Source organism: Lepidochelys kempii, chromosome 6, assembly GCF_965140265.1.
Source record: "Lepidochelys kempii isolate rLepKem1 chromosome 6, rLepKem1.hap2, whole genome shotgun sequence".
Taxonomy (NCBI): domain Eukaryota; kingdom Metazoa; phylum Chordata; order Testudines; family Cheloniidae; genus Lepidochelys; species Lepidochelys kempii.
Genome location: NC_133261.1, coordinates 116,214,471 through 116,227,448, shown reverse-complemented (window position 1 = coordinate 116,227,448; position 12,978 = coordinate 116,214,471). Strand labels below are relative to the sequence as shown.

The 12,978-nt window shown below is 44.2% G+C and overlaps 1 protein-coding gene across 3 annotated transcripts in view; it reads right to left on the bottom strand.

Moving 5' to 3' along the window:
* Positions 1–2,913: 2,913 nt before the first annotated feature.
* The window catches only part of ADSS1 (adenylosuccinate synthase 1), a 229,782-nt gene continuing 219,717 nt past the window's right edge, over positions 2,914–12,978 (bottom strand). For 2 of the 3 annotated variants that reach the window (XM_073349803.1, XM_073349802.1), the window contains 3 exons: positions 12,044–12,141; positions 8,326–8,475; positions 2,914–6,574 (listed from right to left, as the gene is read on the bottom strand). In XM_073349803.1, coding sequence (XP_073205904.1) covers positions 6,522–6,574; positions 8,326–8,475; positions 12,044–12,141 — 301 coding nt within the window. In that variant the 3' untranslated portion in view covers positions 2,914–6,521. Of the gene's footprint in view, positions 6,575–8,325; positions 8,476–12,043; positions 12,142–12,978 lie in introns of those variants that run through there. The other variant, XR_012159583.1, reaches the window with a different exon arrangement.

Here is a 12,978-nt window from a genome sequence, read left to right as displayed (position 1 = left end):
TACTGTATAATGAACCCATTTTGTCCACATAATAGGAATTTAGTCAACATTTGTATCCACAGCTACTTTGTGTGCACAAATTCTGGTTTATGCATACAAATATGGGGTTATGTTAGCTCTATGGTCATGCATATTTTTGCAGGTGCACCTAGATTTAAAAATGATTTGCATCGGCAATCAGTTTTGTCACATATTGAGTAAGTGATTGATAATAGGAAAGCAAAAATATATTTTTATTATCATTTTGCTATGTAATGGGTATTTGTTACGGGACTACATGATACATTCTGTACTAAATATTTCCCCTTTGTTCACATCCTGAGCCGGAACCTCAACTGGTGTAAGCAGAACAATGTCATTTTATCTCAGCTAAGCATCTGGTCCCAGGTTCAGTGTTTAATGCAGGCTTATACAGAAGTGGACCACAAAATGTGTCTGGTTTAAATAGATGTGTTCATACCTGAATAAATGCTAGAGACAGTATGGGTTAGGTAATATCTTTTATTGGATCAACTTATGCTGGTGAAAGAGACAAGCTTTCAAGCTTACACACAGCTCTTCTTCAGGGTGGGAAAGGCACTCAGTGTCACAGAGATGACAAGGTGGAACAGTTTGTTTAGCATAAGCAGTTAACATATTCTAAGAGACTGTTCAAAGTGAAGTGGGTAGTTAACGCCTCTGCAGTCTAGGCGGAAGGAAGGTTAATGGGCTATAGATTTTTTTAATGAGTCATAAATCCAGTTATGCATCAGTTATTGCATCCATGATTTTTAGTGTCTAAGAAAGTTATGAAATTGTGCTCCCAGGCTCATCTTTTGAAGGTATTGGCAAGGTATTTAAAGTGGCAGCCTGCGGAAGTCAGTCCGGTCCAGTACTGTGTACTGGCTTTTGCCGGTACGTCATACCGGATCGGCTTACTTTCACCTCTGGTTATAGCCCACAAAATCTTATGCCCAAATAAATTTGTTAGTCTCTAAGGTGCCACAAGGACTCCTCGTTTTTTTGGCTGACTGTCTTTGGCACCCCTGTTTTTTGGCGGTATAGCTTTACGGGCACCATACAGCTAGCATTTCTGCATCTGATGACTGTCTGGGGAACTTCTTTAATGGCGGCCTACACCACAGAGAAGGAACTTTTAGAAGGATAACAGTTGGGAGTTGTCTTTTCTTTCTGCCCTGATTCCTACAGGATTCACTGGGAGGGGGAGGGACAGATGATGCGCCAGCCCACTGTGTAGATTCCCAGATGCACACAGTGCCCTCTGAAAGGTTTGTGGGTGGCAGGGGGTGGGGGAGGAGAGCGAGATAGAGGGGCAGAGGTTGGTATGGAAAGGGGGTGAGAAAACCCACCACACACACACTCCCTCGGGGAGGGAGTGTGATCCATGCATACAAGGCCACATGTCTGTGGATCAGACCCTCTGTAAGGAGTAAGTAGGACCTGTGAGATTTGGCCCCATAAACAGTCATTATTGTTATAAAATGGTTAGGACCAGTAATGCCCTTTATTTAGTGTGTTTCAACAAAGTAAAAATGGTTATCCAGTTTCCACATGATATTTCTCATCATGCCCCCCTCCTTCCCTTCTTCCCGAGTCTAAACCAGGAGTGGGGTGGAGCATTCTCCACTGCCCATCTGGACTGATCATAAAGCAGAATTTATCCCATGGAGGGGCTCCTGACTGGTAGCTTCAGCAGACAACCCAGTCTCCATTCTGTCTTTGGCAGCTCCAGACACACCAGTGCCTTATGGATTGGGCCCTGTGTAAACCACAATTTCATGGAGGACACAGAAATCATAAAAATGCCCCCAAACTGTGAATGTTAGTCAATTCCAAGGATGGAATGAATTCTACAAGCTAACGTTAGTCAATTTCCAGGATGGAATACATTTTAGTTGTAAAATTGGTCAAATTAACTTGTAAAATTCATTTCATCCTTTGAATTGACTAATGTTAACTTGTAAAATTCATTCCGTGCAAACTCAGTGAAATTCAATACTTTGCCATTTGCATTGTCATTAATTTTCTAAAAATAAATTGTGATTTACACAAGTCCCTACTTATGGGGTGTGATGAAACTGCTTTGGAGGCCAGTTACCAGTCAAAGCTCATTTCACTAAGGGTGTCTTCATGTGACTGGAAGAAAGTGAGTCAACCTTTGTAGACAAGATCTATCCACTGGCAACACAGAAGTCTCCCCAGTCCCTTTTCAGACATCTCCTTCAGTAGATGTACTGACCTGGTCTCTCGCTCATTGGATATGGCCTATTCCAGATTGATTTCAGGAGATAATGAGAAATGGAGATTTTCCTACCTGTAAAACAGGATCCCAAAAGTCCCCACCCCCACCACTCTGAAGGCCTGCCATATTGTAGGGGTTAGCCTTAGTTATATTAGGTGAGATCATTTTTTCCTTCCTTTCCCCAATAGTGTGTTATGGATGGATTTGTAATGATAAAGAACTGTAAAGAGTTAATTGTTCAAGTTTCTTTAAGCAATTTATCATGGAAAGAACTCATTGGAGTCAGTCACAAAATGTTCAAAGGGAAAAGTTCTGTTTCATGAGTGAAGTAAGTGTTTCTGCCAGGAATTGCTAGCCAGGACTCACCCTATCCATTCCTAAGAATATACGAATGAAATGCCAATAGTAAATATCTGCTGCTCATAGCTAGAAAGAAAATATCCATTTCTTATGCAAAACTTCTTGATCGTTATTTTAAAAGCATTAGGAAACACTTGTCTATGTTTCTGGATTTGAAAGTAGTGAATTTTATCCCCAAACTCTAAGAAACATTTGTTTTAAAATGAATCTAAATGTGTCTTTGAGGGTAAAAGAATGAGATGAGATTTCAAAGTTTTCCTGCAATATCTACATGGGTGCGTGGGTGAATGTATGTACATTTTGCACATTACTTTGAAAACTCTTTGTTTTATTTGTTTCAATTTATAAAATGCAGCTGGCCAGTGCTGTAAGAGCATATACAGGTCAGTTAAAAAACCACCCAAAAAACTAGCATATGTTAGGAAGTGTACACCTGATTATGAAGGCCGCAATGTGATGGCAAGTCTGACAAAAATCTGTCAAATACATGTTTTACCTGAATGGTTTAGTAACTTTTTTTTACTGTAATCCATCACAATATAATATACCATATTAGTAGATATTTCCCTTATTCTTCCATCAGTACATCTAACATGATACATGAACAACTTTCAATAATTATTACATTCAACTTGTGTACAAAGAAAAATTAAATTAGCCACAGTGGTTATTATTACAATGAAATTCCAAGCAAAGGTTCCAATCTAAAGTAGTCTGCCCCAGGAAACAGTCAAGATGAACGTATGGTTTAAATCGAACGTGTTCCTTTTAAAAGTTTGTGTCATCACATAGCCTGTAAAGAACTTCTAAAAATAAAGGCCTGAACCTGTTCACACTGAACACAGTGGCAAAATTCCCAGAATTCAGGAGGAGAAGAAATCTAATTTAAAAAAACCTATGCAATTAAATTAAATGCAAGGAACATAACATTGTCACAGGATAATGGTCTCCTGATGTGGTGCAAATCAAGGGTCTCAGTGGGCTTGGATGAGGCCCTAAAGCAAAGGCAAAATGGAAAGGCACTTCATGGAAAATAAAGGTCTAGGTCAAGCAAGAGACATTGATGCTGTGACAATTAATTTATAATAACTTCATTTTTAAGGTACCAAAATGATTTATTTAGGGTTGATCACTTAATCCAATGGTTGTTGATACATTGTGAGTAACTGTTACTCACTGCGGACCTAATCCTATAAAACTGAACAAAGCCCAAATAAAATGGCTTTGTGCTAATAAAAATGTGCTGAGGACAGTGGGCTGAGGGAAGGAATCAATCTGAACCCTCTAATTGATCACTGCCATGAGATTGAGCCCATTGGAAATGAAACTTGATTAGCAGTGCATTGCCAAGAGTGCTTGTGCTTAAGATACCTCATAACATGAGCTACATTTTACAGTGCTAATCATAATAATACTTAGCACTTACAGAGCACTTTTCAAAAGTGCTTTATAAACACTACATAAGATCTAAATCCTACAGTCCTTACGCTGGCAGAACTCCCATTGATTATCAATGGGGGTTTTGCCTAATAAAAGAGAAGGGTAAGTACTACAGGATTTGGCCCATATTAATTAATCCTCACAAAACCTATATGAGGTAGGTAAGTATTATTATCTGCCATTTTATAGATGGCAAAACTGAGGCACACAGGTTAAATGACTTGCCCTAGGCCACAGAAGAAGTCAGGTTTAGGACTCAGGAGTTCTTGTGCTTAAATCACTGGACATAAAGGACTAGACGATGGCATAAAGCCATAGGAGCCAGATTACATGGACTCATGGGGAAAGCGGGCCCATCCCCAGCTGTGGTTACCTGCCTGACTGGACCAAATTTGAGTGGCACTGCGATCTGGTGCAGAGGGTCACAATGACACTCAAATTTGGCCCAGCTGCCCCTCTGCCATGCCTTACCAAGTATAGGGGGGTTCTGCTCCTTATACCCCTACTGAGGGTTTAATCCTCAGGCTCTAACTCCTGGCCCCCTACTCAATTTTTACGAACCCAGCACCTATCCACAAAGCCACAGGCTGCGCTGAAGGGGTGTGTGAAGAGACTGCACTGCTACCAGAGGAGGGTGCAGAGGGACTGTACTACAAGCCTCAATGCATCTTTGTATGGTAACATAAACTGCTTTACTACCTGGTGATTATAGAAGCCATGGCTGCTCATATGTTATGTTTACTTTAAAAAATACAACAGATCTGAAATGTTAAAAGATATCTAGATAATTGTTAGAGATGGGACAACATGGGGGAGTGCACATGAGGTAACTGGATCTGGAAGTGTTTGGAGGTCCATGGACAGGTCTTATTTTTCCCCATTCTGCACCCAAGGGTACCACCATTTTGGATGCCATTACTCCTGGAAGTACTGTCCCAAAAAGGGGTGTTTTCACAAAGGAAATCATGGCCTTAATGCACTGGGAACCAGCAGAGGTGGTGATGCCATTCCTAGATGTGCACCAAGGTATCTGGGAATATCATAAAAATATTGGGCTATATTCTCCCTACCTGTGGAAAAACTCACAGAAACGTCAATGTGCTCTGAAAATTCCGTAACTTTTGGAATAACTCAGTTTCCGCAGCATTCGCCTCTCTAAAAGAGGGGCTTGGGCCATGCAGAGGGGGCAGAGAGCATGGCCTTCTAACCATGCAGAACCAGAGGATCCATGAGGAATTCCAGATCCATCCCTGGAAATCTTGGAACCTCTGTGCTGTACCTCACTAGCCCAAACAGCTTAGCCCTGTCAGGAGCTGTGCTGTCATATGCTCCCTCCTTTAGCACTAGGTATCACCCCCTACAGTTTGGTGCATGGGGTCAAAAGCTGGGAAAGGGAGTTAAGGCTGCAACTAGCAGCATTAAATCATGCATAGATTTATCCTTGGAAATGCACCAGATTTGGAGGACAGCATGTCACCATACAGCTGGTACTCTCCAGTGCCTCACCACCTATGCCCAACAAAATCGGGGTTGCTCCAGAAGTACAGTGTTTGCATGGAGACACATCTCAGATTCAGGGAGAAGATGCATCATGCTACATTGGCTCTACTTCCTCCCTCCCCCACACACCATTTCTGTGGCTTTGGGGCCCTTTATACCCTTCATCACTCCTCTGATTTCCTTTATTTTGCACAAGAGGGGAGGAAAGCTGCTCTGCCAGCCTCCATGTGGGGTGCCTGTTGGTAAACAGGAGATTTGAAGGAAATACATAGACAGCTCAGCTATCTCCAGTCTGGCTCATCCCCAGAAGTTACCTCAGTTACTGGCTTGCATCACTTTGTGATACAATCACTGTAGCTTCTCTCCCATTTATTTTAGTAGGTTGTAAAAAAAATATCTCAGGCTTCAAGCTAATCGCATTTGCCTTGCTTTATGAAATCAGAAATGCCTACCTAATTTTACTGTGTTTTGGGGACTGAAGATCTACATAACCAGGACAATTTTAAATGCAATATATATGTCTTATTGCTGCCAACCCATAGAAACAGGAATTATAACTTTTCCCTTTGAAGAATAACTTCAGCTTTTCCAATCATTCAGTAACCACTGAAAAATGTTCAGTATTGTCATCAGCCCAAAGAAATGGACGTAAAACACTTCTGAATAGCAACATGGCTCAAGTCAGAGAAAAGGGAAGAAAACCACTTGTTTTTTCATTCCAGTTCTTATTCAGTTACTGAATTCTTTATGCTTTTGCGCATATGTGTGGGAGAAAAAGATGGTAGCTACCAAGCAGATTTTTATCACTGACAATTTGCATTTACTGGCAAATGAAAATATTAAAGTATACAATATATATTTCTTACAAATAATTTCCTAGAAGAACATTTTGGTTTTAAACAGCAGCTCCATTTTAACTTGGGAGTAGTAAGGAACAGATGAACATTAAATTGTGCTTCTCATCACTGAAGTTCTTTGTTTAAAATAGCTGGATCACTGACTCTCTTGATTTTCCAACTCCAACCCATTTTACTGGTGAGGGATAGAAGGGGAGAGAAACGACTATTAGAACACTGACTGGGAGTAAATAGTATCATGAATTAATTTTAATCATTTTAATTTTTTAATATGAAGTTTTGGTACAAAATCGGCAACAAACTCCAAACCTGAAACAAAGTGCTGAAAAAGTGTCTCTCTTAAATAGTTTCTCCTGCTGTATCACTAACACAGAGTATACTGGAGCATTGAAAGCATGGAGTAATTATGCTATAAACACAAAGCATTGCAGTTTGAAGGCCTAACAGAAGGGTGAGGCACGTCAGTTGCATGGTCAACTGTCATTATCTTGGGTGATGGATGTCTAGCTAAACCCATGCAATCTAAAGCAAGAATTCTGTCAGACTTTATAGTCTTCTCAATGTAGATGTGAAAACCATGAGACACAAACACCATAGCATGGTTAAATATGGAGGTTGTCACTTTATTTTAAAATGATTACACAGATGGGGTAATCATCAGGGCTGCCGAGAGGGGGGGGGCAAGTGGGGCCCCCACGAGAGTTTTCGGCGGCACGTCCTTCAGTGCCACCAAACACACCCGGAGTGAAGGACCCGCTGCCGAAGACCCGCCACCGCTTCTTCCGCTTCGGGTCTCCGGCGGTGAGGGGTCCTTCTGCTCCACGTCTTCGGCAAAGTGCTCCGAAGACCCGGAGCGGTAGGACCTCCGCTGCCGAAGACCCCAGGCCCCCTGAATCTTCTGGGCAGCCTTGGTAATCATCCAACTATCTGGTAGAGTTCACCCAGTGAAGCTCTCCACTGGCACCAATGGCCCTGGGTACTACAAATGTGAGAATCGGTGTGAAGGCCATGCCCTAAGGGCTGCCAAGGGACCCTGACTGGAAGTTAACACCCCAAACACATTCCCCTCCTCCACATCAGAGGTAGAAGATATAAGATGAGGAGGAGACACATCTGCATGAGCCATGGAGACATATCTGCTCACCATGCATTGCTGCTCTCAGGACCAGTGTCCAGACAGCACTGTGAGTTACAGGGACCTCCATGAAACACCTTCTAACCCACCCCACAACTGCACTGGAATCTGCTAAAGTTGTGACAAGTAACTGACACCCACCAAATCCGACCTCCTGGGTGCTGGCTGGAAGGTGAAAACCCATATGGTAATTTGCCACTTTTGACATATGGGGAAAAAACTCTTCCAGACCCCAAAACTGGGGATCAGCCTAGTCCTGGAGTCAAAGGAGATCTGTCAACTATATCAAAGGTGGGAATGGTGGGGCTGAAACAGGTAGCCCAGGATAGCTACTTGGCTAGGCAGCAGATGATAGCAAACTGCCTCCCCCTCCAGCTCCTGCAGGCAGGAGCCAATTCCATGGTCCCATTACCATCCCCACCACCATTAGCAGCAGCAGTGGGTGGGACAATCTCTAATACCTGACTCAGTATGTGATACCCTTCCTCCCTCACACACACACACACCCTAAAGCACAAGGAAGGGGGTTGGAGGGAAGGGAAAGAAAAGCAACCTCCCCCACATGCATAAGCTGAAGACAAGTGGGAGGAAGGGGGGAGCAGAGAGAGCGAGAACACAGTATGCTGCCCGAGCTGCTTCTGGTTGAGATCTCCCACCTGCCTCCCAATTCTGGTATCTCCACTGCTTTGGGCCCCATCAATGCTCTACACTGGCTAGCAGGTTGAGTATTCATTCACAGCCTCATGTACATGCCGTGGCCTATCCATGAGCACAGGTGAAGAGACATTTACCTGGCACTCCAACATGGTTTTCCACACATCGAATATAATTTTGTGCCTTGGGTGGGAGATCCTCCCATTTCCTCGCCCCAGTCGTGTCAGTCTTCCACCCAGGCATTGTTTCATACTCTACTTCCACCTTCTGCAGTATCTCCTGATTAGCTGTGAAAGCACAGTTAGCAACATGTATGAATACAATAGTTCCACTTTAAAAGATGATATCTATAGATCTTGAGCAGGAAAATTTTAATGAATGTTTAAAAAAATGAAAATAATGACATGAAACAGGAACATTTATAATGTTGAGCCAACAGCTCACTCTATTTACTAGTACTGTTGTTGTCGGTATATCCAAAGACAAACTGAGAGCATGTCTACACTACAAACTTAAGTTGACCCACGTTAGATTCAGTTACAGCCACAGCAGTAATTAATGCGGTGGCTGATGTCCACACTACCCTCCTTCCTCACCAGGAGCGCTTCCACTGAGTGAAGAGGGGCAGTGTGTGGGGGGGGGAGGGGAGGCGGGGGGGCTGAGAGCCAGGGCACTCAGCTCTGCTCAGCTCCCCGCCAGGAGCCCAGCTGCCTCCTGGGCTTCTCGCCTCCCTGCTCTCCGCCAGGAAACGGGGGCAGCGCCTGGGGCTTATCGCCTCTGGCAGGGATATTGCCACCCAGAGTTAGGTCGGCTGCTGTGTCCCCAGCGGGGAGCTGGGACCCGGGGGGGGGAGGTGGGGCAGCAGGGCTCCCAGTGGGGAGCCTGGGCTGCAGACCAAGCCAGGAACTTGGGTGGCAGCCCAGCTTGGAGCAGAGACCGGGCAGGAGCCCGGCTGGGGGCAGCCAACAGCTGATGTAAGGAACGCAGTGTCTAGACAGACACTGCATTGCCTAACTAGACCAACACAAGCCCTACCCCTCTCGTGGAGGTGGAGCTATTCTGTCGGTGTAGTAGTGCACTTCCAGCGGCGGAAGCAAGGCTGCAGTGTAGACACTGACATAGCTAGCAGCTTATGTCAATCTAGGTCTGTAGTGTAGACCAAGCCTCAGTCCTACAGAGTAAGACCATTCTGATGAAAAGGATCCAGCTCATTTGGTTTCATTTCCTCAGTACCCTGTGATGCTATATATAGAGCTATACTGATGAGACTAATATTTCTAGGAAGATAAGGAAACAATTATTTTAGGCCTTATCTACAGAAGCTTTGTCTGTTTGGTTTTTTTAATCAGTTCAACTGTACAAGTGGTAGCAAAAATGGGAGCCAGCACATTAGCCAGTGTCTCATCTCTAGGACAGAGTTAAATAACACAGTGGTTAAAATGCTGGCAGCTGCAGGCAGCCCTTTCCACACAGAACTCTCACCATCGCTACCACCCATGGAGCTGAACTAGTTGAAATGGTGGGAAATTTTTGACCCAAAGGTCTAGCACTGGCAGAGCCTTAGGCCATTGTGGTTTGGTCAGTGGACTCTTCCATGACTGCTCAGTGTAGGCAAGCAGTCAGAGCCATAAGTGACCTTGCGTAAGTTAGGGAAACCCTGTGTTGTGTCATTAGGCATAGGCTGTTTAGTTAGGGCATGGCTACACTTGCAGATGTGGAGCTCTGTGAGTTAAACCAGCCCTTGGAGAGCGCAGTAGGGAAAGCGCTGCCATGTGTCCACACTGTCAGATTCAAGAGCACTAGCATGGCCACATTAGCAGCTCTTGCAACGCCACAGAGAGCAGTGCATTGTGGCAACTATCCCAGCATGCAAGTGGCTGCAACATGCTTTTCAAATGCGGGGGGGAGTGTGACAGGGAGTGTGTTGTGTGTATGTGAGGGGAGAGAGAGTGGGTTTTGCGGGGGCTGAGAGCATGTCAGCATTCTGTCTTGTAAGTTCAGACAGCAGCAGACCCTCCCTCTCCTCCACCTCTCTCTCTCACACACTCACAGCAAGCAACATTCCACACCAGTGGTTGCTTTGTCCTGGGGCAGATAAGCAGCTGGCTGTCAGAAACGGAGCTTTGAAAGGGCACAGCCGCATTCCTACAGCCGATTCCAAAACAATGACAAGAGTGGCCACTTGATGTAAGGGGATTATGGGACCTTTCTGGAGGCCGATCAGAGCGCAGTAATGCAATACCTTGTTCACACTGACACTGGGGCGTTACAGCCGAGGCGCAGCAAGTGTTATGCTTCTTGTGGAGGTGGATTACCAGGAGCGCTCCAGCTGCAGAGTCCAGGCGCTCTAAGTGCCTTGTTAGTCTGGACGGGTCATGAGTTAGGGCTGCTTTAACGCGCTCTAACTTGCAAGTGTAGCCAAGCCCTTAGTTTGGCAACTAGAGAGCCAGGGGAAGCTACAGGGTCACTGTGTGCAGCAGTCTGAATAAAAACAGCAAGTTCGTATTGACTACAAGTGAGTCTTGTCTATTCTCAGGCATGACATCAGCAGGGCATGGGAACAGTCAGGGGTGGTCAACCTGTGGCTCTGGAGCCAAATGCGGCTCTTCAGAAGTTAATATGTGGCTCCTTGTATAGGCACCAACTCCAGGACTGGAGCTGCAGATGCCATCTTTCCAATGTGCCAGGGGGTGCTCACTGCTCAACCTCTGGCTCTGCCCCCACTCCACCCCTTCCCATCTCCTCCCCTGAGCCTGTGGTGCCCTCGCTCCTCCCCTTCCCCCCCCCCCCCCGAGCCTCCTGCATGCCGTGAAACAGCTGATTGGGAGGTGCAGGGAGGGAAGGGGAGGCACTGATTAGCAGGGTTGCCAGTGGGCAGGAGGTGCTGGGAGCGGGGGCAGGGGGCTGATGGGGGACTGCTGATATATTACCGTGGCTCTTTGGCAATGTACATTGGTAAATTCTGGCTCCTTCTCAGGCTCAGGTTGGCCACCTTTGGGAACAGTAAACATAGCTCATGGGGGAAAGGAGTCTACTTCCTGTAGCCATTCTAATCAACTTAGAAGTTAAACAGAGAGCCTCCAGAGGAAGCCCTCCAGCTTAAAATTCAATGGGAGCTGAGCATCTAACTCCCTTAGGCTGCCTTGAAATCCCTACCCAAGGATACTTTGGCACAATGCAGGGCCTCGGAGAGGGAGGAGTAAAAGTGAAAAAATAGGAGGGATCCTCAGGCTTGGAGAACACCATTTGGGTAAGAAAATCAGAGCATGAAAAGCTGCAAAGCATTATGGGGTAGGCTATCATTAGACCAGTAAGAGTCCTAACATCTGAAATCCCATGTTATTTTAAACCAAAGTCAAAAAAGTTTTAACATGTATTGAAATGGACTGTATCTTTTTATGAACTAAAATGTCAATTGCTGCTAATTATACTGGCACTCTGCAAAGAGAGCAAAGCAGTTTGTCTCCGTGTCTCAGCTTTTACAACATAACAATACTCCCTTTACTTTTCCGTTGCGAAGCATGATTTCATTGACATACTCCTGAGACTGCAGCCCTCGTTCATCAGAGATTAAAATGTAACAAACAAACACCCCAAAACGAAAACAAAAAATCCAATATCACTGTGTATACATAGCCTGATTCTCCATTGTCCTATATCTTGGAGTCATTTACACCTGTACGAAGTGACAGTAAAACTCTACTATTCTGATTTGGTGGAAGCGTTTTACACCACTTTGCTTCGGTGTAAGTTCCTACAAAGCGCTGGGCAACAGAGAATCAGGTCTGGCTTTTAAGTACAAAATACTTAACAGAAAAGAGAGAAGTGATCACCAAGACTTTTTTAAAAACATACCTGGAAAATATGGAATTCTTTTTCCAGACAGTTTGTAAGCAACACCGATTTTAATCTCATCAAGGACATCCAGAATATCCAGTTTTGTTAATGCCAGACTGTCCAGAAAAACATTGGATAAAGTTACACACAAGTTGAATCCTTCTATCATCGTCTTCTTTAATCCCTTCCACCTGCTTTTTCTACTCTTGTACTCATAGACCAAGTTCAGCCAACCCAGTATAAAGGAAAATTCAGACATATTAGAATATGAACTTTGTTAATTGAATTCATGCCTCTGTGATGACCAAATTACCATGTTTTACTTCCACACATTTGCCTGCTCATATAGGTGAACAACAGTGTGTTCAATCACATCCTTTAAAATGCAATTATGCACTGAAAAGTGATTATGTGAAACGGCACTTTTAACTATCAGGCGTAGTCACTGTATTAAGATGCACATCTTCTTACCTTAGTGGTACTACTGTTTACTCACATTATCCTTGCAGAACTAACAAGGCTAAGAGAAAAAGAGCTGAGTTCTATTTTTTCTTCGGCCTCAACAGAATTGTTTAATAAGTTCCAGTTACAGGGCCAAGCACTTAGCCCTGTGTAAACCCACTGATGGCATAATTTGGCCTACAGAACCTTTATTACTGATGATGATATGCAGTCAGGAAAGATCCCAGCTTGACTTCCAGATCCCTAGATGAGTTAGTTTATTTAATTGATAGCCTGGCTATCTTTTACAAAACACATTTCATGTAGAAATCATAAAGGGATAAATAGTGGAATCTTAAGGTGCTGTTTTTGCAGAGTCACTTTTCGAAGTAGAACTGCACTTGAAAATAGTACCCAAATATCTCTAAAAACAACATGCCTGATCCTCGGTGTAGCTCCACTGATATTTGCATCACTCATCTAGGGATCTGGCCAGACATACGCATGTTTTC